Raw genomic sequence first — 25,952 nt, 5'->3', positions numbered from 1 at the left:
TGCGTAAGGCGCGGTGCGGGTGCTGCGCATGCGTGGGGCGGGGCCTCGTGGGCGGGAAAGAAGTGGAGGGCTGCAGGTGTGAGGGCGCGGTGGCGTGACGCCAGAGGGCTGTGGCTCCTCGCCGCTGTAGTACCTTGTTCTGTCTGGCTTTGTGGGGGTGCGGGGGTGTTACTGCTGTCGGTCACTGTGGGGTCGCCGTGAGCGCTGGGTCCACGGAGCCGAGACTCAGGGCTTCGCGTCCCCCAGCACAAGTCGGCCACGCGGTCCCGTGGCTGCTGATGTGGTCATTTTCTCAAAATATGACGCAGGTAATTTAGGCGATTTATTCCCCATCGGATCCAAGCTGACCTCGAGCGACTTCCATCTCTGCTGTGGCCCAGGTTGGTTCTGGCTTGCCTGGGTCCCACAGCCCCAAGACATTGGCCGGAAGCGAGTCCTGCCCCCGGTGGCCCTGCTGAAGCCTTCCGATACTCGGGTGGGTCTCCAGTGGCCTCTCAGAAGCTTCCAAATACCCCACATCTCAGATACATAAGCTTTGGGGGTGGGGTGAAGCCCAGTTGTCTCCAACCCAGAGTCTAGAGTAGCGATCCTGAGGAGGACAAAAGAGAGTTCCTTCACCCAGGGGAAGGGTGGGAATTCCTACCAGGCCATGATCCCAGATGGCTATGGTCTGGCGTCCCACCCAGGGTCCCGCTGGAGTCTAGCTGACTCCCCCATCAGGCTGCCCGATGGGCCCAGCACAAGGAGGGAAACCATTGGGTACCCATGGGTCGTACGGTGCCGGCAACAGCACCGTACGACCCATGTTGGTTTGTTGTTTTCAGATTTCTCAGGGAAAGATAAAATGAATAAGAAGAAGCAGCGGAACTCAGGTATTTGGTTTATTAAAATTGGCTTTTTATTTATTATTATTTGTTTCGCCCTTTAAACACACGGTTTCTCTGTGTAACCCTGGCTGTCCTGGAACTCACTCTATAGGCTAGGTTGGCCTCAGATTCACAGAGATCCGCCTGCCTCTGCCTCCACCTCTGCCGTCACTGTCCAGAGCGCCACCACTGTCTGGCTTCGAATTGGCTTTTTAATATTCACTTACTTATTTGAGGCACTGGGCATAGAACACAGGTCTCCTGCATGAGAAATACTCTACCATAAAACTCCATCTCCGTCCCAAGTTGACCTTTTTATTTTTGTTTTTGATGTGTGTTTTTGAGATGGGGAGGGGATTCTTGCCATGTGTGCTGACCATTTTCTGTCAATTCAACACATGCTAGAGTCATTTGGGGAAAGGGACTCTCAATTGAGAAAAGGCTTCCAAAAGATTTGCTTGTAGGTAAGTCTGTAGTACATTTTCTTGATTAACGATGTATGTGGGCGGGCCCAGCTCACTGGGGGCATGCTGCCTGGGGGCAAGTAGTCCTGAGTGATATAAGCAAGCCAGTAGGCAGCACTCCTCCATAGCCAGTGCTCGGTTCCTGCCTCCATGTTCCTGCCCTGACTCCCTTTGATGATGGACTATGATGTAAAAGTGTAAGTGAAGTAATCCCTTTCTTCCTCGACTTGGCTTTTAGTCATAATGTTTTTATCATAGTAATAGAAATCCTAAGACGTCATGTAGCCCAGGCTGGCTTTGAACTTATCTTCCCGCCTCAGCTTTCCAAGTGCTGAGGTGATAGGCCCATGGACCAAGCCCAGGTGTTTTGATGTTTTATGAATAGACAGGATCTCACTGTGGGGCTGCAGAGGTGGCTTAGTAAGATGCTTGCCAAACAAGCATGAGAACCTTGGCCCGATCTCCAGACTCATTTTTAAAAGGCCAGGCATGATGGCCCATGCTTGTAATCCCAGTGACTTGCTGGCCAACCAGTTAGTGGGAGACCCTCATAAAACAAGGTGGGGACTGAGGAAATGGCTCAGTGAGTAAAGAGCTTGCTGTGTGCAAGAGGACCTGAGTGGAGTCCTAACACTCACATACAAGCTGGGTGTGAGAGTGCATGTCTGTAACCCCAGCACTAGAGAGGAGGAGCGGAAACAGCTAGTCTAGACACAATGGGGAACTCTAGGTTCAGTGAGGGATCTTATCTGGAAAAAAAAGTTCTAGGGCTTGAGAGATGGCTCAGGAGTTAAGATCACTGGCTGCTTCCAGAGAACCCAAGTTCAAATCCCAGAACCCACATGGAAGCTCAAAACCAATTGTATGTAACTCCAGTTAGTTCCACACCCACTACTGGCCTCTGAGGGCAATGTGATGCAGGCAAAATACCCAACAAGTGAAATTTAAACGTTTTAGAAGATATAGATAAAGGAAGACACCTAATATTGACCTCTGACCTCTACATGCTCACACTCAGGTAAGAGCATTGGCATACACATGCAGGTGAATCCATACACACACCAAGGTGGAAGGCTCTTGAAGAAGGACACATGGCTTTGTGTTCTGGCCTATACACCTGTACACCTGTAATCCCTCCCACACTACCTGGCTGAGTCTAGCCCTGAACTCCTCTGGGCTCAGGTGACTCTCCTACCTTAGCTACCAAACCCAGCTCCTGTACTTAATTGTTGCTTTTCACAAGAATGCTAACATGACAGCCTTAAGCTCCTTAGAAGACAGTGACATTTTAGCACAGGCTAGTAAGAATAGTAGAAATTACAGAAGATTTAGAGTAAAAGGTGAAAGTGTTCTAGTATTTCCTCTATCCCTGGTTCTAAGGCTAGGGACCAAGAGGTCTTTCCCATTTCAGGTTTCAGGACGGAAGTATAACCACCTCAGTGGTGATTCCCGCACAGGGCTTAGGCCAGACCAGCTGGTGTGTAACTTCTAATCTAGATTTTTAAAAATCTGGTTGGTTGAGCTCTGTTCACTTAATTGTGGATAAATTAGTCTGTGCCTCAGTTCCCAATTATGTAAATGAGTGATAGTAAATGCACCTGCCTTGATTTATGAATTGCAGTGCTGGGGATGAACCCAGGGCCGCACGCTGTGAGACAAGTGCTCTGCCGCTGATTTACCCCTAGTGCAGAAGCCAGATAAAGGCACCCCGTGGTCTTCTGACTGACCCTGGGTGTGTCCTTGGGTGCCAACTGTAGTTCCCTGCTCAATGGCAACTGTAACACAGTGTGGCCAAGGGTAGCCATCTCATGACCTGTTGACTTTGCCCTGTCTAAATAATAATAAACCCCACCGCTGCCAAGGGACCCGCCTGCTGACAGTGTGGTTCCCACTGCTGGAGGCCACCATCTGTGTGCCTTCATGAGAGGAAGGGGACCCTTCTGGCTCCTGCTGTGCTAAACTATTTTATCATTTGTGTATTTTTGTGGGTGAAGTTTTTTGTTTTTTTTTGTTTTGCACACCTGAGTATTTTGTTTGGAAACCTTGTACACAGTTATGAAAGATGCATTTTTTCCCTTCAAACTAAAAGCTTAAGTCTACCATTTCTTGGTTGCACTGGAAAATACTGCCTAGCCTTGTGGTTTTCCCATTGCTAGATCCTCCTCCACTATGTCCCAGCTCTTCCACACCTCTCTCCTGGTTCCTCTCCCTGGATTCTCAGTTTTAAGGAGCCCAGGATCTGTCTCCCTTCCCTCCTATGAGAGGCCATCATTCCCCACACTGGTTTAGCAAAGTTCCAGTGGGACCTTGAAGCCAGTGAGGCTGGGACATGAAGATTTTGAGAGGATATTACCCTTGCTAGTGAATTCCATTATAGTTAATAGTTGGTTGCATACTTTTTTTAAAAAAAGTAAATGAATTTGTCATGATTAAACGTTATAACAATTATGACAGAATAGAAAATATTAACTTTTTCTATTATTAAAATATTAAATTTTTTTTTCAAGACAGGGTTTCTCTGTGTAGTTTTGGTGCCTGTCCTAGATCTCGCTCTGTAGACCAGACTGGCCTCAAACTCACAGAGATCTGCCTGGCTCTGCCTCCCGAGTGTATATTTTAAGCCAATAAATAAATTAAATCCACTTTTCGGGCATTGAGGGATAGTTCAGGTGATAAAGTGCTTGCCTTGTAACCATGGAAAGATGAGTTCAGTTCCCACAACCCATGGAAAAGCTAGGTGTGGCGACACGTTGGTAATCCCTGTATTGGCGTGGAGGAGCAGAGACGGGTCGGTTCCTGGAGTTTGTCGGCCAGCCAGCACAGCCTTTGGCAAGTTCCAGGTGAGTGAGAGACCCTGTCTCTAAAACAAGTGGACAGAACCTGTCGTAGTTACTGTTCCGTTCCTGTGAGGAGACACCATGACCAAAGCATTTATGAAGCATTAATTGGGGGCTGTAGCTGAGGGCTTACATCTTCCCCATGCAGCAGGCCCAAGGGAGGGGCAGGAACGGGAAGTGGAAAGAAAGACTGAGACCTGGGCCTAGTGTGGGCTTTTGAAACCTCCAACAAGGCCATACCTCCTAATCCTCAAAACAGTTCTGTCACCTAACCAGTGGTGTCACACACCTTTAATCCCAGCACTCCAGAGGCAGAGGTAGGTAGGTCTCTGAGAGATCAAGGCCAGCCTTGGTCTCCAGGACCTCCAAAGGCTACACAGAGAAACCCTATCTTGAAAAAACAAAACAAAGGCATTTTTCTTTTTGCTGTTCTGAGTATAAACCCAGGCCTGGGACATGCTAGTCAAGCATTCCCCCTTTAGAATCTTGGCTCTTGCTTGGCTAGGAGGGCATCTGGCCAACTCCTTAGGATAGTCATCAGTGACTGTAGACATTTTTATTTTCATGCTCGGGGGAAAGATGAGGGAAGATGCTTCTGTCATTTAGCAGGTGACAGCCAGGGCTGCTACTCCAAATTTAGAGTTCCCAGGACAGCCCTTGTCGCACAGGTGTCCCAGGCCCAGAGCTGCCATGGGAACAGCTGTGCGGCACTGCTTCTGACAGCCTTGTGTGGGGTGCTGGGGGCATGGCTCAGCAGCTGCATGGTCAGGAGCCCTGTCCTTTCAGACTTCAGAAGCTGTTATGCCAGTTATGGTGGCTTATCCTGTAATGCTGGCACTCAGGAGTCTGAAGCAATTTGAGGCCAGCCTGGATCACAACAGAAAAAAACAATGTGAGCCAGGTGGTGGTGGCCCACACCTTTAATCCCAGCACTGAGGAGGCAGAGGCAGGTGGCTCTCTTGAGTTCAAGCCAGGGCTGTTACACAGAGAAACCTGTTTCAAAGAACTTTAAAAAAGAAGAAAAGAAAAAAACAAACTTTTCATTTTGAAATAGAGGCTTACTGATAAATCTCAGATACTTTCTTCCATTACTATCTAACAGAATCAAAGAACAGTGATCAAACTATTAAGAACAGGAAATCAACCTCATTATACTACTACTTTCATAGTCTTCTCTGTATAGCTGGATTCCTTCAGGACGCCACTCCTACCAGAGTCCACAATGCCCATGTGCCTTATACAGAACACTGGAGTGTTTGCATAGCATCTACCAGGGGACTCAACCCCTAGATGACTGGGAATACTGAGCAGAATGTAAATCACTATATTGTGTTGTTAAGAAGGTGGCCAGGAAATATCTTTACATGGTTAATATAGGTGCAGTTTTTCTCCACCCATGGTGTAAACCTGTAGATAAGGATCCCATAGCTACAGAAAACTGTCTGCACACTCAAATACTGGTTTTTTTCCTCTCTCTGATATGTGCATGTCTTAGTGGATATGTGCAGGTGTGTATGTATGTTGAGGCCAGATGTCAGCATCAGGAGTCTCCTCTCATCAATTCAGTAAGGCTGTTTTCATCCCTCACTCCACCTCTGAGTACCGTGGTTATAGACAGATACGCAGTTAGCTTGGCTTTTACATGAGTACTGGGTTCGAAACTGAATCCTCATGTCTTCCTGACCGTCGTCTCCCTAGGCCCCGTGTTTTTACTGAATACAACCACCGCACACTACATGTTGATTTAATCGATTCTGTTTTGAGTTCTCAGTGTCACAATGGGCTCTGCTTGTTGATAGACAATGTAAACTTTCTCCACTTGAGAACCCAGGAGTGTAGCTGAGTGCTAGAGCATTTGTCTGGTGTGTGTAAGTAAGGGCTGGTATCAAATAAGAAACAACCTTTTTCTTCATTTGAAAATAATAGCCAGTCGGTGGTGGCACTCCCCTTTAATCCCAGCACATGGTAGGCAGAGGCAGGCAGATCTCTGAGTTTGAGGCCAGCCTGGTATATAGAGCAAGTTCCAGGATAGCCAGGGCTACACAGAGAAACCTTTTCTTGGAGAAAACAAACAAAAACAACAAAAAGGAAATAATAATAAACTCAGCTCGGTTGGTAGAATGGTGGCCTCACATGTGAAGCTCTGTGTTCTATCCGCATGACCACATAAGCCAGTGTGGGTAGTAGACAGCTATAGTCCCAGCATTAGGGAGGTGGAGGCAGGAGGACCAGAAGTTCAAGATCACCCTAGACTACACAGGCTACAGCTTAGTTATATGAGACCCTGTCACTGTTGCCCACCCTCCCCCCAAAAAAGGAAAATTAAAATGGCCAATTAAAAAAAAAAGTTAAAGCATGCACATGCCAAAAGAAGGTAATGAATCTCCTGGGTGCTAGGACCCCAACTCAAGCCCTCGGGAAAGGAGCAAAAGTGCTCTAGCCCCCTACCCAATGCTTTTTATGGGTGGTTGGGTGTCTTAGTGATATTTATTTGTTGGCGTTATTTACCGGGCATGAGAAAACATGAGGTACAACAGAACCCTAAGTTTTTATTAGGGAAGGGAAAGGGTGGAGGTGGCTGGGTGTACTGAAAGGAAAGGTGTTGGGTGAGGGTATGCGCTACCTCTGGTGAGAGGGAGAGAGCAGGGGGCGGGAGAACCTGCTTTTTTTTTTTTTCCTCTGTAATAAATATTTATTTTTGATTTTTTGATTTTTTTTTCAATTGTAACCATTTTTAAGTTCACAATTCAGTGGCATGAATTACATTCAAGGTATTAATTACACTCATGATATTACATTTGTGGTATTCATTGACTACATTCGCAGTATTCATTCGATAACTATATTTATGATATTCATTAATTATAGAGCCTGCTTTTATAGGTCACCTCGTGCATGCATATACGGGCTTACATAGCTCCCCACACAGATTATGTGACCACGCTGTGCACAGGGCCCTAGAGTGACTAAGCATTTTGTTTGACTGCTGACAGTGCATGTGCAGTCATGTGACTCCAGAAGTGGCTAGGAATAACACCTAGGGTTTCTATTGCTGTGAAGAGACATCATGACCACAGCAACTCTTAGAAAGGAAAACATTTAATCGTAGCTAGGTTACAGAGGTTTAGTCTGATATTGCTGGTAGGAAGCATGGTGGCATGCAGGCAGACATGGTGCTGGAGAGGTAGCTGAGAGTTCTACATCTGGATCCACAGGCTGCAGGAAGAGAGAGAGCCACTAGGCCTGGCTTGAGCTTCTGAAACCTCAAAGCCCGCTCCCAGTGATACACTTATCTAACAAGGCCACACCTCCTAATAGTGCCACTCCCTATGGGACTCTGGGGGCCATTTTTATTCAAACCACATCACTTGGTTTGTCTGCATTTTTTATTTTTATGTAGTCCAGTCTAGATGAGAATTTGTATTCCTGCCTCAGATTCCCAATGCTAGGATTATAGGCTTGTGTGGCCACAGTGGCTTTAAAACACCCAGAATTCCATGAGGTATTGCAGGTGTCTTGTTACTAAGATGTCTGAAATGCAGTAGCATTTTATTTCCTTGGGGAGGATGAACTTTTATTTATTTCTGAGACAAGGTCTTACTGTGTAGTTTGCTGGTACTTGATAGGTAGACTAGGCTGGCCTTGGCTGCCTCGGCCCCCCCCCCCCCCCAGAGTGCTGGGATTAAAGGTGTGTGTCACCACACCTGGCAAGGAGGGATGAATTTAAAATGGTGTACATTTTTCCCTCAAAGAAAATGACCAACAGCTCATACCTATTTTGTGCAGAGTGCACAGACCACTTGGAGGCACAAGGATTGCTCTGACCTTTGAGGAGAAAACTGAGGATAGTTGGCTCACCATGGCGGGTTACCTCTCATGGCCTCAGGCCGCACAGCCCTACGGGCCTTTCTGTGTGTCACAGATGCAGTAGAGAAGGAAGAAGGCTCTGGCCAGTGGTGAAAACGGGTCCTTTACTTCCTGCATCTGTAGGTTTGGGTGTGGAACACAAGGTTCTGCCTTATTTGATTTGAATTAGTCCTGTGGGGACTGATCATAGCAAGTACTTTCATACTGTTACAAATGAAAGTCTTTTATTTTGATACAAATGTCCACTGAGTCAGCCAAGCAAGCTGCTGTTTGGGATCAAACTTAGGCAACCAACCAAACAAAACTATTTATTTTTGCTTTTTGTGGCAGAGAGAGAGGTGGGAACCTTAGGAATTGCTAGCTCCATGGTGCTAGCTGGAGCAGGCACCTGTGAAAGGAGGTTCTGGGCAGCGGTGTGAGCAGAGGATGGAGCACACCCCATAGTACCGCCCCCTGCAGGGTCGCAGAAGGAAGGAAGGACTGGAGGGCTGGGGCATGGCTTAGCGTAGAATGCTTGCCTGACATACCTAAGGTCCTCAGTTCCATCCTCGCCCTGCTATATGTGGATGTGTTCATGTGTGTGCGTGTATTTGCATGTGCCTATGTATGTAGAGGCCAGAGGTCAGTGTCAGGTGTCTTCCTCACTCACTCTCCACTCTGGTTTTTGAGTCAGTCTTTCACTGGCCTGGAACTCACCAACTGGGCCAAGGAGCTCCAGGGATTTGCCTTTCTCCCGCCCTCCAGAGCTGGGACACAGCCGATGCCACCATTCCTGGCTCTTCCATGCATATGGTGGATCTGAACTTGGGTTCTCATGCTTGTACTGCAAGCACTTTGCTGGCTGAGTCATTTTCCCAGATCTCTAGACTTTTTAATTTAAAAAAAAAAATTAGTACCTGAGCTGAGCCTGCAAGAGTCTGACTGAATTCCAGAAAGACAGTGTTCAGGTTCAGTTTTTCTGTTTTGTTCTACTTGTCTGGGAAGGAGCCCAGTATGCAGTAGGCGCTCTATAAATGTACAAAGGACTCTTGTAGCAGGCTTTCTTGTGGGCCACCAACCAGCTCCCAAATCATGTTATTAGTTGTGAATACTGGGTCTTATCTTAGCTCTTGTTTTAACCTGTTTATCTATGTTTTGCCTCGGGCCTTTTTACCTTTCATTCTGTCTGTCTTACTTTCCTGTTTCCTCATGTCTGGCTGGCAGCTGCCTGGCTTCTGGCCCCAGGCGCCTCCCTCTCTTTATCCCTTGTTCTCTCTTCTCTCTCGTTCCTCCAGACTAGATTTCTCTTTCTACTTATTCTCTCTGCTCGCCAGCCCCACCTATCCCTCTAATGCCTAGATATCGACAGTTCAGATTTTTATTAGTCCAATCAGGTGCCTTAGGCAGGCAAGGTGAAACAGCAACATATCTTTACATAATAAACAAATGTAGCATAAATAAATGTAACACACCTCTCACAGTTAAAGTAATATTCCACAACAGACTCTTGAATGTGCAGGCTCTGGAGTTGGATCAGATCTCGTTCTTGGTTGCTTGGCCACAGCTTTCTTGCCTGGAAAATGGCACCAGGGGTCAGGTGTGATGGTCTCCCTGTTACCCCAAATTCGGAAAACTGAAGCAGAGAGTACCAGTTCAAGGCCAGCCTGGGATACACCACCAGACCTTGTCTGAGGAAATGAGGAAGATTAGCCTTGAAGTCTCCTCGTAGCTCACCAGGTCTGAGGAATGTGCACATATAACTCACTAGAATGTGCACTTGCTGTGGTCATTGAAAGCAGGCTTAGAATGTGACTAGGTCTGAAAGGCCAGCCATGATTGCCTTCTATGTAAGTAAGCATCCGTCCTTCAAGCCGGGCCTGGCGACACAGGCATGCAGTGTCTCAGTTGGAAGGCTAAGGCAAAAGAACAGAGTTAAGTCTGGCCTGGATTGCAGAGAGTGCAAAGACAACTTTGCAAGACCCTATTTCAAGATTTAAAACAGTTAAAGATGTAGCTCTGTGGTAGACCACTTGGCTACCTAGCCCCCCGTGTGAGGGCCTGCATTCAACCTCTAGCACAGTGCCAGGGGATAACCTAGTCTGGGGTGTGCTGGGTTCATTTCCAGTACTGACCAAGAGGACTTCTTTATAGCTACATATACACACATGTGTAATGCTGGGTGTGGTGGCATATGCCTGTAACCATAGCTACTTTGTAAGGGTAAGGCAGGAGGATCTCTCCTTAAAGGGAAGAAAGAAAATCTTAAGTAGTTTTAGGCTACCAAGGGCAAGGAAAGGACAGCCTCTTTTACCTGAGTGACAGATGGGCATGCCAAGACACAAGGAACCACGAGGCCTCCTGTCCCTGTGGCCCCACTTTTTCCAGGATATATCCTGCAGGTGTCTAGGGCCTCCTGTGTACTTCAGGTTTCATTGTCTATGCCTGATGAGGGTATGTTCTGGAAGCTTTTTTTTTTTTTTTTAAACAGGGTCTCATGTAATCCAGGCTGGCTTCAAACTCTCAACCCTTCTACCTTAGCCTCGTAGGTGCTGGAGCTAAAGGCATGTACTGCCACACCTGGCTTCTGCGTGTGCTTCCTTAGCTATTGCTTTAGATTTGAACACCAGTGCTGGCCTGTACACTCCTCTAGTCAAAACAGGAAGACAGGAAGGACAAGCTCTGTTGCATGTCACTCAGTTACAGGAGACAGGAGATAACGGTACTCCCAGAGGCCAGCAGAAGCACTGTCACTGTCATTTGAAAAAGAAAGCCCTGGGTAAGAAGGGGAGGCTCGTGGGGACCTCAGACATGGTTCCACCATCAGAACCGAGACCTGCCACACTTTTCCCAGGGGAGAGAGGGCCTGCCTGGTTCCACCTGTCCCGTGTGGTTTGGAGCCAAGCTGCTTCAAGATCTAATCGCAGGAGCTAGAGGATGTTCTCTTCCAGAGGATGTGGGTTTGTTTCCCGTCTCCACGTGGGGCTCATAAATGTCTGTAATTCCAGTCCCAGAGGATCTGATGCCCTCTCTGGCCCCTGCAGGTTCTGAACATGGACATGGTCACAGACACACATGCAGATGAAATACCTGCATATATAGAATAAAGTTTAAAAGTAATATAAATAAAGGATTCTAGCTAGTCATAGCCAATTACAGACTAAAGCTGAGGTGACTGCTCAGGTGTAGAGCACCTGTAAGGTGGCCCACCTGTAATCCAGCACTGGGAAGGCAGAGACAGGAAGTCCCTGGTCCAGCCTGGCCTACTTGTGAGTTCTAGGTCCCAGTGAGAGTCCCTGTCTCAAACAATAAGCTTGAGTGACTCCTGGGCAATCACACTGTATGTTCACCCCTGGCCCCTACACACATGCACAAACAGGTACACTTGCACATGGACACACAAAGCCCTTGAATCAACTTCCAAAATGCAAGCCACCTATCATTCCTACATTTTGACAGTTCATGGCCAGATCCTGTCTCATCAGAAAAGAAAAAAATCTAATTGTATAGCCACATGAGGGAATGGGTCCTTGGATCTTGAATGGGGCTCTCTCCCGTCCCCATCATCAGGTTAGCTCCAGAACTGGCCTTCCTACCCTCAACACTCAACACTAACCCACTCACCTATAGTCTAGCTGCGGCCCTCCCAAGCTGACAATGGTGCCATGTCTGATCTGCAGCCCTGCCCCTCACTTCCCTCTCCAACCAGGGGATGGCCTCCATCTCTCAAAGCCTTCTAAGAACCCACGGCTGAAAGACGCCCCTGGAGGCCCCCAGAGCTCCATGCTGATGCAGTCACACCACTCCGGAGAGTCAGAAGACAGCTCAGAACCTGCAGCATCTGGAGAACCAGGTGGGGAGGAACCAGGACCCACAGCTTCCAGGTAGGTGGCTCAGAATTTACAGCAGGCTTCTGCTTCAGTAATTCACAGCAAGCTCAGGGGAGTGGACCAGGGTGAACTGCCACTACTGCAGCCCTCCCTGGCCCAGGAAGGTCACAATTAACACCGATCCAGTCTCAATCTCAGCCACATGACAGGTTGATGCTGGGAAGACAGCTCAGGTGGAAAAACACCTTTCTCACAAGCACAAAGACCTGACTCCATCTCTGGAAGCCATGTAAAAAAGCCTCAGCATTGTGGTGTGCTCCTGTGATCCTAGGCTGCGGAGGTAGGACAGGCAGATCCCTGGGGCTCACTGTCCAGTCACTGTAGCCTAATGGGTGAGTTCCAGGCCAGTGAGTGACTGTCTCAAAGTGCCCTGAGGATGACACCTGAGGTGGTCCTCTGGGTGCATGCATGTACATGTATACACATGTATAAGAAAAACAGCTGGGCAGTCGTGGCGCACGCCTTTAATCCCAGCACTCAGGAGGCAGAGCCAGGCGGATCTCTGTGAGTTTGAAGCCAGCCTGGTCTACAGAGCGAGATCCAGGACAGGCACCAAAACAAGACAGAGAAACTTTGTCTCCAAAAACCAAAAAAAAAAAAAAAAAAAAAAAGAAAAGAAAAACAGGCCAATCATGGTGACACATGCCTTTAATCCCAACACATGGGAAGCAGGGGCAGGTATGTTAGTTTGAGGCCAGCGGGGTTACATAGTGAGACTCTCTCCAAAAGGAAGGAAGGAGGACAGTGGAATCAGGAAAGTAACTGGGAGCAAAGCCTTTGGGGAAGACATTGTGGGCTAGGTGACCATGGTTACTGAATACAGTTGTTCTGTATGTCTGTCCGTCTGGTTTCAGGTCACAGCAATCTTGCTAACTCTGCAGACTTCTTGTGTGAGCCACACATCACCCAATCCTTCCTCTCATGCTGTGGGATGGTCTGTATGTCAAGTGTGTTGCTGATTGGTCAATAAATAAATCACTGATTGGCCAGTGGCCAGGCAGGAAGTATAGGCGGGACAAGGAGGAGAATAAAGCTGGGAAGTGGAAGGCTGAGTCAGAGACACTGCCAGCCGCCACGATGACAAACAGCATGTGAAGATGCCGGTAAGCCACGAGCCATGTGGCAAGGTATAGATTAATGGAAATGGATTAATTTAAGCTGTAAGAACAGTTAGCAAGAAGCCTGCCACGACCATACAGCTTGTAAGCAATATAAGTGTCTCTGTTTACTTGGTTGGGTCTGACGGCTGTGAGATTGGCGGGTGAGAGAGATTTGTCCTGACTGTGGGCCAGGCAGGAAAACTCTAGCTACACTCTCAGAAAGCCACAGAGATTTAATTCTCTGCTCACTTCTAGGCCAGTAGGGATGCACGGCTGTGAGGCCTCCTGGACAGACCGGAGTGGGGTGGGGTAGGGATTCTACCCATCTTGAGCTATTTTTTTACATGTTCACTAAGAAATAGCACCTATGAGGCTGGAGAGATGGCTCAGTGGTTAAGACTGCTCTTCCAGAGGTCTTGAGTTCAATTCTCAGCAACCACATGGTGCCTCATAATCATCTATAGTGGGATCTGATGCCCTCTTCTGGCATAAGGTTGTATATGCAGATAAAGCACTCATATACATAAAATAAATAAAACTCTTTAAAAAAAAAAAAACAAGAAATGGCACATATACAGAAAAAGACACAGGGAAAAAAACATAAAACAACAAAATGTGGAGAAAAATCTAGCTGGTGTTCCAGAAGCCACACAAATGACCTTAGTGTAAAACTTGTAATTTACTCTGCAGTGCTGGGATGGAATCCAGCCCTCTTCATGTCTGTTCTACTGAGCTACCCCTAGCACCTAAAAGATATTTTTAAAAATATTTTGAGACATGGTCTTACTGAGCAGCCCTAGCTGGCCTGGAACTCACTCTGTAGACTAGACTGGCTTTGAACTCACAGAGATCCGCCTGTCTCTGCCTTCTGGGCGCTGGGTGTAAAGGTGTATGCCACCACAGCCTGGTTAGGATTTTCTTTTGTCTTTTTGCTCCCTCCCTCTCTCCTTCCTTCCTTCCTTTTTTGCTGTGTGTGAATGGGGGCTGACTTGCAGCACATCCTCTGTGTGAATGTCAGAGGTCAGGGACAACCTGTGGAGTCAGTGCTGACTTCCCACTTGTTGGGGACAGGATGTCTGTTGCTCTGTTATGGACAGGCCAGCTGCTCACAAGCTTTCAGGGGTTCTCCTGCCTTCTCATGGGATGCGGGGTTATGGTTCTTGTACCACTCCTCCAGCTTTTTGATAAGCCTGCTCATGTGGCAAGGGCTTCTCCCACTCTGATTTTATTGCTCAGCAATACTGCACTTGATATGTTGATCATGCTTCTTTGTAAATTTCACCCTTTCAAAACAAGATGATGGTTTCAATCTGGGAGCCTAGTGATAAAGAACTTGCCTAGCAGGTGCCAGGCCCTGGGTTCCATCCTCAGCCCTGTGTCAGGCATATGGAATTGATGTATCCTTTGAACCCTGAAAAGGAATTTCCAGGCCCTCCCTAGAAGATTCAGAATTACTTTTCATTTAAGTTCTCATCTCCTTTTGTCCTTTGAGAAAATGTGTAGGAGTATGTTGTGTGTGTATATATATATATAGTGTATGTGTGTGTGTGTGTGTGTGTGTGTGTGTGTGTGTGTGTGTGTGTGTGTGTGTGTATGCGAGCATGTGTTGGGGATAGACCCATAGGCTCCCCTGCTGGAGCTGCACCCCTGACCTCTCTTTGTCTTGATATGTAAGTGACACCTGGAAGGACTCCCAGGCCTTCTGTTTTGCTTCTCCCCACCTAGCTGCCCTGTGGAAGACACAAGAGCTGCCTCTGACCTCCCAGGGTCACCAGAAGAGCTGGCCCCCCTGCCTCCTTCCCAGGTGAGCCTCCTGGTCTATATCCTGTTAATGGCCAGCAGCTCTCACTGCGCACAGGAATGCAGGGACACACAAGGACAGAAGACAGCTGCTGTGTGAGACTCCAGGAAAGGGAATCAAAGCAAGGCACGGTGGTGCACACCTTTAATCAGAACTTGGGAAACAGAGGCAGGTGAATCTGAGTGCAAGGCCAGCCTGCACTACATAGCAAATTCTAGACTAGCCTGGGCTAAAGTAAGACCTTGTCTCAAGAAACAAGGTAAGGGGGGTGGGATAGAGGAGGAATAGTTGGGGATATAGCTCAGTTGGTAGAATGCTTGCCCTGGTGTACATGAAGAACTGGGTTTTATCCCCAAGACTGCATAAACCAGGTATGATGGGACATGCCTGTAACTAGCACTCCAGAGGTGAGAATAGGAGGACCAGGAGTTCAAGGTCAACCTCGCCATATAGCAAGATCAAGGCCAGCCTAAGTTATATGAAATCTCATCCCAAAACCAAAATTACAAGTTGGGGGGTGGAACTTAAAATAAGGGAGAACTTAGCATGGAGACAGACCTTTAGTTCCAGCACTAAGGAAACAGAGGCAGGCTGCTTGGTCTACAGAGTGAGCTCCAGGACAGCCAGGGCTACATAGAGAGAGCTTGTCTCAAAAGAAGGGGGGGAGGGGAGGAGAGGGGAGGAAAGGAAGGAAAGGAAGGAAAGGAAGGAAGGAAGGAAGGAAGGAAGGAATAGTAAGACTGGTCTGTAACTGAGTGGTAGAGTGCTTCCTAGTATGCAAGGAAGTTCAGTCCTGAGTACTGGAAAACAAATAAAAGGATGTGCGGGGGCTGCTTTTCCCAAGACCCCACTCTTCAATGCTGCTGCTTTTTATTGTGTCTCTTTACAGAACTCAGTTGGGAGGTTTGTCCCCCAGTTTGCCAAACCAAAGAAGACAATAACAAGAAAAGCCAAGGCGTGGGAAGAGGTTCCAGAGAGCTGCACAGGAAGCCAGGTAAGAGCCTCCCTTCCCTTAGTTGGCTGCTCCTGCTGGTTAACTTTGGCCTTCCTTGACACCACACCGTCTGGTGCTCTGCCTCTGCCCCCACTGCCATCGCAGCACACTCCAGGTTCCCAGTATGTACTGCATGCTTAGCAGCGCATCTGAGACCACTCTGTGCCGTGACTCACAGCTTGCATGGAAACAGTCAAATTCAGAAAGGTAGTATATTTTTCCTGAGAGCCTCCTCTGTTTCTTGGGGGCTTCTGTGCAAGTCAGGAGCATTTAAAAATGTGGGGGAGCCAAGCAGTGGTGGTGCACGCCTTTAATCCCAGCACTCGGGAGACAGAGGCAGGGGGATCTCTGTAAGTCTGAGGCCAGCCTGGTCTACAGAACGAGTTCCATGACAGCCAGGACTGTTATATAGAAAAACCTTGTCTCAGAAAAACCAAAAATAAATAAATAAATAAAAATTAAAAAAATTTTAAAAAAATGTGGGGGCTAGAGCGATGGTTCAGCAGTTAGAAGCACTAGCTGCTCTTCAGAGGATCCAGAGCTGGAGTTGCAGGCAGTTGTGAACCCCAGAAATGGGTGCTGGGAATCAAACTCAGGTCCTCTGTGAGAACACTGTCCACCCATGCCTGCTTGGTCATCCCTCCAGCCCTCAGGAGTCTTAGGACTGCCCTGCCGTCCTGAGTCCTGGGGTTGACATGTCGCCGATGACACATGCCCCTGGAGGGAGTGCATGGTGGCCTTGGCAGCAGCAGGTTTGCAATAGTCCCCAACTGGGAGCACCTGAGTAACCTAGCGGTGAGTGTGAGGGCTGGGGAATGGCTCAGTGGGACAGCACTTGAGTAGCCAGGACAGGACCCTGGCTTCTGTCTCAGCACACTAACTTAGAGTACTGGGGCTGGGGATGTTTGGTACAGCACTTGCTTAGTATGCACAAAGCCCTGGGTCATCCATCCCCAACACTGCGTAAACTGTGATGGTGCTTGCCTGAAACCCAGCTCCTAGGAGGTAGGTGGAAATGGGAGGAACAGGAGTTCAAGACTGTCCTGAACTCCATACCAGCTTTTCAGATCAGGAGTTCAAGGCTGTCCTGAGCTATGTGCCAGCCTTTCAGATCCGGTTGGGCTTCATGAGAACTAATCTTGGGAGGGGGAGGGAAATTGGGGGGTTGGGATCGAAAAGACAGGGTTTTTTCTATATAGCAGTGGCTGTCCTAGAACTCACTCTGTAGACCAGGCTGGCCTCGAACTCATAGATCCACCTGCTTCTGCCTCCCGAGTGCTGGGATTAAAGGCGTGCACCATCCACCAATTTGCATGAGCAACCACTTACATAGTGGAAGCCTGTCAACTGTGATTGGTTAGCACATTATCACTGATTGGACAGTTCACACCACCAGGGTCTCTATTCGGAAGCACATTACAGGAGACATGAAGAGTGCAGACTCGTCTGTAGACTACTTCAGAATTCATGTTCTGACTTCAGGAGCACGGTCTGCTGTGCTCCTTATTTAGAAGTGCAGTGTGCCAAGTAGGCTAGGCACTGGGTCATGCTTGCAGTTTCTCCTACATCCCCCCATATCAGACACATACACCCTACACACTTATATATACATATCATATACAGCATTACATCATATACATATGCATACATCCCATTCACACATAAATGAATCACACATTATATACGTATCATTCCCACACATCAAACAATCATATACACAACAGTAATATTAAAAACAATTTAGCCAGGCGGTGGTGGTACACACCTTTAATGCCAGCAGAGGCAGGCAGATCTTTGTGAGTTCAAGGCCAGCCTGGTCTACAAAGTGAGTTCCAGGACAGCCAGGGCTACACAGAGAAATCCTGTCTTGAAAAAAAAAAAAAAAAAAAAAAAAAAAAAAAAAAAAAAAAAAAAAGATATTCTCACTTGGGAGGCAGAAGCATGTGTTTTGAGTTCACACCACCTTGGTCTATGTAGCAAGCTCCAAGCCAGTGAGGCTGCACAGGGAGACCCAGTTTCAAAACCAGTGTATATGGAACAAGAGCTGCTTGAGTGGAAGGTCACTGCTGCCACAGCTCCTTAGCTTTCTCATCATGGTGGCACTTTCTGGAGGGAGAGGTTGTTAAGACAGGTGGCATGTAGCCAAGATTAGCCTTAAAACTCCTGATTCTTGCTGGGTGGTGGTGGCGCATGCCTTTAATCTCAGCACTCGGGAGGCAGAGCCAGGCGGATCTCTGTGAGTTCGAGGCCAGCCTGGGCTACCAAGTGAGTTCCAGGAGAGGCGCAAAGCTACACAGAGAAACCCTGTCTCGAAAAACCAAAAAAAAATAAATAAATAAAAAAAATTAAAAAAAAAAAAACTCCTGATTCTCATACCTCTAGCTCCCAAGTGCTGTATTACAGATGTGCACCACCACAGCTGGAAGGTAGGTCTTCCCCAGACTCACATCTAGGTTATGATATGCGTACACACACACACACACACACACACACACACACACACACACACACACACAGTGTAATAAGCTGATGTGTGTGAAGTGCCATTGGGTCAACTGGAAGCAGGGTCTTTAAATCCTTCGTTGACTCTGGGGGTGGGGCTAGAACTCAGAGCCTGTGTAACTAGGCAAGCAATCCATTACCGAGCCACCCCACAACCTACAGCCTGGATTTTATTTATTTATGTGGCTTTTCGAGACAGGGTTTCTCGGGGTCATCTGGATTTTTTTTTTTTTTTTTTTTTTTTTTTTTGGTTTTTCGAGACAGGGTTTCTCTGTGTAGCTTTGCGCCTTTCCTGGAACTCACTTGGTAGTCCAGGCTGGCCTCGAACTCACAGAGATCCGCCTGGCTCTGCCTCCCGAGTGCTGGGATTAAAGGCGTGCGCCACCACCGCCCGGCTCATCTGGATTTTTATGCTATGAGCTCCTGAGTGCTTACTGGTGGCAGGGAAGGCCCCATGAAAGGAGGGATGTATGTGCTTCCTGTCCTCCTGCCTCAGCACAAAGCTCTGTCTAGAGCAGTTGCTGGACCCCACTGTGGTACCTCGTGATCCTGAGGCTTGTACCAACTAGAAAGGCCTTCAGAGTGCTTGATTATCTAAGGCCAGGACTGAATCCTCCCATTTCCACAGGAAACATGGCCAGAGCTGGGTGCCCTCCAGGCAGGCAGCCAGCCACAGAAGGAGTCCCTGAGGTTCCCTTTCCACGATGCCAGGAGACCAGAAGACCAGACATGGGCAGATGGTACCTGCTCAAAGGAGAGGACCCTCTCATCAGATACTGGGAGCCTAGAGAACAGTGACTTTGAGATGCAGAGGGCCAGGGTTCAAGGCAGTAGTAGCCAGGAAAGGCGTCTGTCAGATGGTGATACTGAAGGGGGAGAGGCAGACAGCAGAGCCCCACAGGAAGGAGGTGCCCAAGGAGGAGGAGCAGGGGCTCAGCAGTCTGGGGAGCCCCAGGAAGGAGCAGGCGCCCTCTACATCTCAGCACCAGTTTCTGCCCCAGACCCTGCTGTGCCTGTCACCACACACGTGCTCAGTAGCACGGGCGCAGTGCCGCGCTGCAGCAGCCCCGCAGAGGACAGTGTCAACACAGATGTGAGCTTAGATCCCTCTGTGCTGCAACAGAGGGTTCCAGAGGAGGCCGTGCTGCCATGCTCTTTGGATGGGCAGACTCCTGGTGGAGGCTGCAGTGGGACTCTGCTGGGCTACACACCTCTTGCTGAGGAGGCCAGGCTGGAAGAAGAATCCCCTGGTGACATCCTGGCCAGCCTACCTGAGGCTGCAGTTCCTGGGGAACAAGAGCCCATGGTGGATGCTGGAGATCTAGGCTGTATAGAACAGGAAATGAGTCCAGCTATCAAGACCAAGGATCCTGGCTCTGATGGACAGTTACCAGGAGGGATAGGAATGCTGCCTTTACAGGTACAGGCCACGAACCAAAGGGTAGTGGGATTGAGCAGCTTGAACTGCCATCAAGACTTTGAAGGCCTCAGTCTGTCCCCTCATACCTCCTCTCAGCTAGAGCATAGCCATGCAGCTAGTGATCTTCCCCAGAGGACCAAGGCCTGTCCTAGCAGCCCAGGAATTCCCATAATTCTGGCAGGACAGCAGCAGTCAGTTCCCAGTTCTAGAGATCAGGCTACATGGCCTGAGTCCTCAGCAATGGAACTAGACTTTCTGCCCGACAGCCAGATACAAGATGCCCTGGATGTCCCCAACGTGGAGGCCCTACCTGAGCAGGTAAGAGCCTTCCTGTGCTCAACACATACACATAACACCCCGGTCGGTGAGATTCGGAGGCAAGCTGGGGCTGAGGTGTCTGACACTTCCTTTCTGTAGCATAGACATTGGGGGGTGGAGGACTCACAGCAACTTTGGGCACAGTGGAATCTGGTTTTCCTGAAAGGCAGACTTGCTGGCTATCCATGTGGGCCTGGCCCATGTGACTGCTAAGGAGCCCTAGGATAGGGAGAGACAGGAACTTCATCTGTCTGGGGCCTCCCTCCCTGCTCTAACTGGAGCCCTAAACTGTGCCGCCCATGCCCAGCATCTATTAGTGGCAAGGGGGTGTGCAAAACCACTACTAGTCCCACCCTGAAGAATCTGGTGCCCGTAAGCAGATGGAGGAAGGGGACTCACCCCTGAACTGGAGAGAACCCTCGCTCTCTCTCTCGAGACTTGCTGGGAATGTTGACATGATTTTCCTGCAGACACGTGAGTAATTGTGCTTTGTGTTATAGTTCCTAAGGGCCTTGTCCACCCACAGCTGCCCAGATGTAGCCTTCCATGCCTCTGAGCCAGCCATTCAAGGTCTCCTGTCAGCCTCACCTCCTGGGAAAAAGCAGCCCTGCTGTCTGTTGCTGCACTTGATCTGACAAAGGGCTGCACTGCCACACCCTGAGACTAGGCAGCTCTCTCCTACACAGGGTGTGGTACAGAGGTTGAAGGAGGCCAGGCACCTGCTGGAGAGGAGGAGCCTGTGATACACCTACCTCTGCTGGAGAGAGTCTAAAGCCATTCTGCCTTGGAACAGAGCTTGGTGGTCTCCAGCAGGCTATTCGAGTGTCCTCCCAAAGAACCAAGACTTCACACTGACCAACAACCTCTCTTTGATATACTTAGCTAGTCCATTTTGCCACTTTGAGAGAGGCTTTTCATAAGACACAACCCCTCAATGCAAGCAAAGAATTTTACCTAGTGCTCAATCCAAGAATCAGGCAGCCATGCTTCTAGGCCATGGGTTCTATCCTAGCACCAAAGAGATGGGGAGAGCCTCCCTTCCATCCTTGTTGGGGAACTTGCTGGGCTATGCTTCTCAGGACACTGGGCCTGTGGCGTAGGCCAACATGGCTTGTCTTAGCACTATGAGAAGCTGGGGTTCCATCCCACCCCTGTAAAGAAAACCTATCAAGACCAGAGATACCTGGCACTCAGCTTGTCAGACAGCAGGAAGTGCCAGCCTAGGGGTGGTTATCTCTGACACTGGGCATTCCTGAACACACTGGGGTCACCCAGCCAGGCTGTAAGGCAGAGGCTCTACCTCCCAACACAGGGACACTAGGATCAGGAATGGGTCTCCTGCTGACCTCACATCCAGTCACCTCACACCTGCAGCTCACCCTGCAGTGACAGGCTCAGCCTTATACAGTGCTCTCCTGCTAGGAATTTGGTGTTTTCTTCCTCATGGCTCCAGGGTCGGTCTGAAGCTGCCACAGCTGGCATGGCTGAATGGTGTGTGGGCCCTGGGCTCCATCCCTAGTACTTGGGGAAAGCAGATCCTAGGTTTGGGGCATTGGGCATTGGCTGGTCATATTTGGCTGAGGCTTCCAGGACTTAAAGTGCCATAGCCCCTTTTGTCAAAGGTAACACCCCACAGGCATTCTGGAAGTGTGGCCCCTTTTAGGGGAAGATTCATTTCCACAAAGCTCAGCAGTGTAGTAGGATGAACAAATACAAACGTCGCATTTCATTTTATTTTAGATGGAGCTTGCAAGGTTGCCCTGGCTGGGCTCAAATGACCCCCCAGGTCTGTACCACCAGTCCAGCACTGTCCCCTCATGAATTCCCATGCCAACCTGTTTGCAAACTCTTTCCCTTATAGGACGCTCATAACACCACCTCCTTTCTGCTGCTGCCGCTGGGTCTCTAGACTTTTTCTGCAGGCCACGTTGACCTCACCCCCCCCCCCCCAGTTCCATGTGCCCCAGCTTCAGGGTCTTTTTTCTTCTTTTTAAAGGGGGCGGCATATCAGTTTCACAATGACCACACTCACATAGGGTAGCCTGAAACCCAGGAGCTGGTGCCAAACTCACAAGCCCCAATCCTGCCCCAGACCCCAAATTTCTAGGATTACAAGTATGTACCACCAAGCCTGGCCATGGTTTCTGGTTTTTCAAGACAGGTCTCACTATGTAGCCCTGGAACTCACTTTGTAGACCAGGCTGGCCTTGAACTCACAAAGATAAGCCTGCCCTCTGCCTCTGCCTCTGCCTCCGCCTCCTAAGCGCAGGGATTAAAGATGTGCACCTCTATGCCCAGCTTTGCTCCAGGATCTTTAAGATACTTTGGGACACTTCAGTGATTGGGGTGAAACTCAGTGTATCACGATGCCTAGCAGCCTGCTGCACGGAGCAGAGAGGAGGGCAGAGCAGTTGTCTGGAGCCGGGCTTGGCATCATGCTTCCTCTGCAGGAGCTCAGCTGAAGTGAACATAGGTCCTGTGCTGCTTCCTTCTGCCAGGCACGGTGATTCATACACTGTCCCTACTCTTTCCAGGGTTTTCCTGCAGGGAGTGTGCCAGGTCTTGGTTGGCCTGCCCCTAGCCCAGATGCCACTGGAGGATCCCCGAAGGCAGTGGCCAAAGCTCAGCCCAGGTAGGCTGGAAAGTCTTCAATCCAGAATGGGAGCTGGGCCTGTCTTTCAAACTGCCATACACCGTATGTCCTGGGAATTCAGGTGCCCATGGTCCACATCCAAAATGCCTGTTCTTAGGAGCTGGGTCCCCTGGGGCAGTCCCTCCAGCACCTTAGACTGTTCCAGCCTCTTTGTGCATGGGTGTCCTAAGAGGAGCCTGGGTGTTCCTGAGCTCCATAAATGGGCGTCTAGTCGGGGCTGGGATCTGTGCGCAGAACAGTCTGCGGCTGCCCCAAACTCTGGCTCTGGGCAGGGACCCCAGGGACTGCCCCCCTTTCTCCTCACTACCCTGTCTGGCCCTTGCAGGCCTTCCCTCCTGTTACCTTGCACTTAAGCCTGTGTCTCTGCAGAGACTTGTCAATGATTTACCGCCAAGTTTCTGTTTCCATCAGGCAATTGTGAAGGAGGGCTAGAATGCCACCCTGACCTCCTTTGTCCCCGTCCCTCCTCCAGCCTGCTGTAACACGTACCCTTCCCCTGCCACTGTCAGCAGTCCCTCCCTGTGTCAGTGTGCCAGAAGCAGGTTAGCCATGTTACCCACAGTTAGTGAAAAAGAGCCCACAGTCCGTGCCACCCCAGTGTGGGTCCTAGAGTCCACGAAACTCTAGGAAAGCCGAGGGCCTGACAGGCTGCCACCATTAGGTGCCTGGAGCCCGTGTGGCAGATCTGGAGCTCCTGAGTATAGAAAGTTGAGAGAGCGACAGCTGTCAGCCTGAGCCGACAGGGCCCTTACTCTGCTCATACAGAGGCTACACATCCCTTTAGGAAATGGTGCGGCATGTCCTCATCCAGAGTATCTTGAGTGCTGGGGATCATGGGAAGCAAATTAGAGTTAAATAAGTGTTAAGGGGTCGTTCAAGGAGTTAAAATCTGATCATCGGGTGGTGGTGGCGCAAGCCTTTAATCCCAGCACTCCGGAGGTAGAGGCAGGTGGATCTCTGTGAGTTCAAGGCCAGCCTGGACTACAGAGTGAATTCTAGGAAAGGTGCAAAACTACACAGGGAAACCCTGCATCGAAAAAAAAAAAAATTCGTTTAGGGCCGGGCAGTGGTGGCGCACGCCTTTAATCCCAGCACTCGGGAGGCAGAGGCAGGCGGATCTCTGTGAGTTCGAGGCCAGCCTGGGCTACAAAGTGAGTCCCAGGAAAGGCGCAAAGCTACACAGAGAAACCCTGTCTCGAAAAAACCAAAAAAAAAAAAAATCTGATCATCAAGATAAACTGGGAAAGAATATTCCAGAGTCCTCAAAGGCACTGGAAGAGTGGCCAGGAATAATTCAGTGTGGTTTGAGCAGAGACAACGCAGAGGGCCAGGGTCCAGGCGAGGGCAGGTGGTGCCCATTAGTGGAGAAGGTCAGGGAAGGCCACAGCAGCAGCCCAAGCATGGCAGCATGTGTGGCAGGATTTGAAGGTGGGATGTTCTCGGTGCAGGGGAGGGGCGGCTGGAAATGGGCAGGACATTATAAGCCCTCAAACCCAGTGAATGGCTGCCCGTCCTGAGCACTCAGGCCGCTCCTTTCTTTCTCTCCTGATAGACCCCCTACAGAGACCTGGGCCCAGGAGGCCTGCAGGATGCAGGATGCCACGGATACAGTGCGCGGCCTTGTGATGGAGCTCTCCAGTCTCAAGTAAGGGCAACTCAAGTCACCAGAGAGAATAGGGAACAGAGTAGAAACTGAGGCAGGACTCTAGGTGTGGAGCACAGGGGTCTGGTGGCCCCAGCCCTGGCTGCCTTTCTCCACATTTGTGTGGTAGAATCCTGACTATCACCTCTGACCTACATGTCTCAGGCTTTTACATTCAAAGAACAGGATGTGCCTGCACCTGCTATTTGTGCACCTGTGAGAAGCCACTTGGCAGGTGTGGCTGAGACAGGCCCATGCAGTGGGGAGGCCCCAGCTAGTACTCGTTTCCCTGTCTCTTCTACAGTCGGCTGATTATGAGCACCCACCGGGACCTGGAGGCCTTCAAGCGCAAGAAAGCCAGGCCTCTGCCTTACCTGACAAAGGGGTTGGGGAGCCTTGCTAAAGGGGATGAGAGCTGGAGGGACCTGTAGGCTGCTCCAGCCTGCGAACCCACATACCCTCCAGGTCTATGGGGGGCGGTCAGCTTACCTGGAGTTCCATATGTCAGAGGCTGAGGGTACCTGAGCTTCAGGAAGTCCTCTGACAGCTCGGCCCTGCCCCAGAAGCCCAGGCTCCTGAGCTGAGCTGCAGTTCTTTCCCGCTGTTGCCGTGGACGAGAGGTGCTCTTTGCTCCTGTGCCTGTCTTTTCCCCGTGCTGTCCATGTTACTTTTGGGGAGGCAGGAATAAATGATACAGTCAAGAGCCTGTGATTTGCAGCTGTGGTGGCCATGTTCCCAGTCCCTATGTTCTGCCCACAGACCACTCCAACCTCAACTTTCCTGCAGCTGCCTTCTCTTCCAGTTCTTCCTTTCTCCACCTGCAGAAGGCTAAGTGTAGGGCTAGCCAGAACCACTCCTGCCAGAACACAGGTCGGGGGCTCCCCACAGCTCAGTGTCCCAAGTTTCTAGGATGGTGGCTGTGTGCACATGGGAAATACATCCATACATAGATGGAGGGCACAAAGCCGCCCTGGAGTTGTTACAGCCAAGTTTCTAGGCAGGGTGAGATCCGATCACCCATCTCACCCCACAACTGCCTCTGGACATGACAGTGTTCAGCTGTGCCAGGGGTAGTCATCCTGTTTGCAGAAATACATGCCTAGGTTGGCTCAGACCTCAACTCTCACAGCAGAGGCAGGGCCTCCCCATTCAGCCCCTTTATGGGAAAACCCTGTGGAGGAGGCTGTGACACAGGCAGGGTTGTGACTGGAGGCGACAGCTGTCCCTAACCCTACTAGTCCCTCCCCCATCTCTGGGCTGAGACTCTGGTTGGTGCTTTGGGTTGTTCAAGGAGCTGCTGCTGCCCCAATGCCACTCGCAGACCCAGGACTACTAAGGAGCCCCCCTCCCTGGCTCCCAGCCCACCCCAGGCCAGGAACAAAGGGGTCCCTAGAAATCCAATTCCTGCCCCAACCTCAGCACCAGAAGATATGGGCTGAGGGTGAAGCCTCAGGCCAGTTAATGGAATCCAGGCAGTGCTCTCCTCAGCGCCCCACAGGATGTGGAGCTGAAGGAGACAAAGGGGTGGTGACCCACAGAGTGGAGGCAGCCTGTCCCTCAAGTCCTGTGCACCTTCAGTGCCAAGGGGAGGCCCCTGTTTTGCATATCAGTATGCACAGGGT

At 49.7% G+C, this 25,952-nt stretch overlaps 1 protein-coding gene across 4 annotated transcripts; it reads left to right on the top strand.

The window, feature by feature from the left end:
* Positions 1-41: 41 nt before the first annotated feature.
* Positions 42-25,036, top strand: Brme1 (break repair meiotic recombinase recruitment factor 1). 4 transcript variants are annotated; one of them, XM_052728678.1, is made up of 9 exons: positions 42-380; positions 825-872; positions 11,720-11,894; positions 14,726-14,804; positions 15,691-15,795; positions 18,926-20,035; positions 22,570-22,667; positions 24,241-24,333; positions 24,635-25,036. In XM_052728678.1, the coding sequence occupies exons 2-9, from the start codon at positions 845-847 to the stop codon at positions 24,759-24,761; spliced, it is 1,815 nt and encodes a 604-aa protein (XP_052584638.1). In that variant the 5' UTR covers positions 42-380; positions 825-844; the 3' UTR covers positions 24,762-25,036. The 4 variants fall into 4 exon arrangements, with proteins under 4 accessions (XP_052584638.1, XP_052584637.1, XP_052584640.1 ...); XM_052728677.1 differs by having other exon boundaries at positions 42-475; XM_052728680.1 differs by lacking the exon at positions 825-872.
* The last annotated feature ends 916 nt before the right edge of the window (positions 25,037-25,952 follow it).

The sequence above is a fragment of the Peromyscus californicus genome, unplaced genomic scaffold, assembly GCF_007827085.1.
Source record: "Peromyscus californicus insignis strain IS unplaced genomic scaffold, ASM782708v3 Scaffold_8__1_contigs__length_139910024, whole genome shotgun sequence".
NCBI lineage: Eukaryota > Metazoa > Chordata > Mammalia > Rodentia > Cricetidae > Peromyscus > Peromyscus californicus.
The sequence above is the reverse complement of the archived record's forward strand: the minus strand, read 5'-3'. Positions and strand labels throughout refer to the sequence as shown.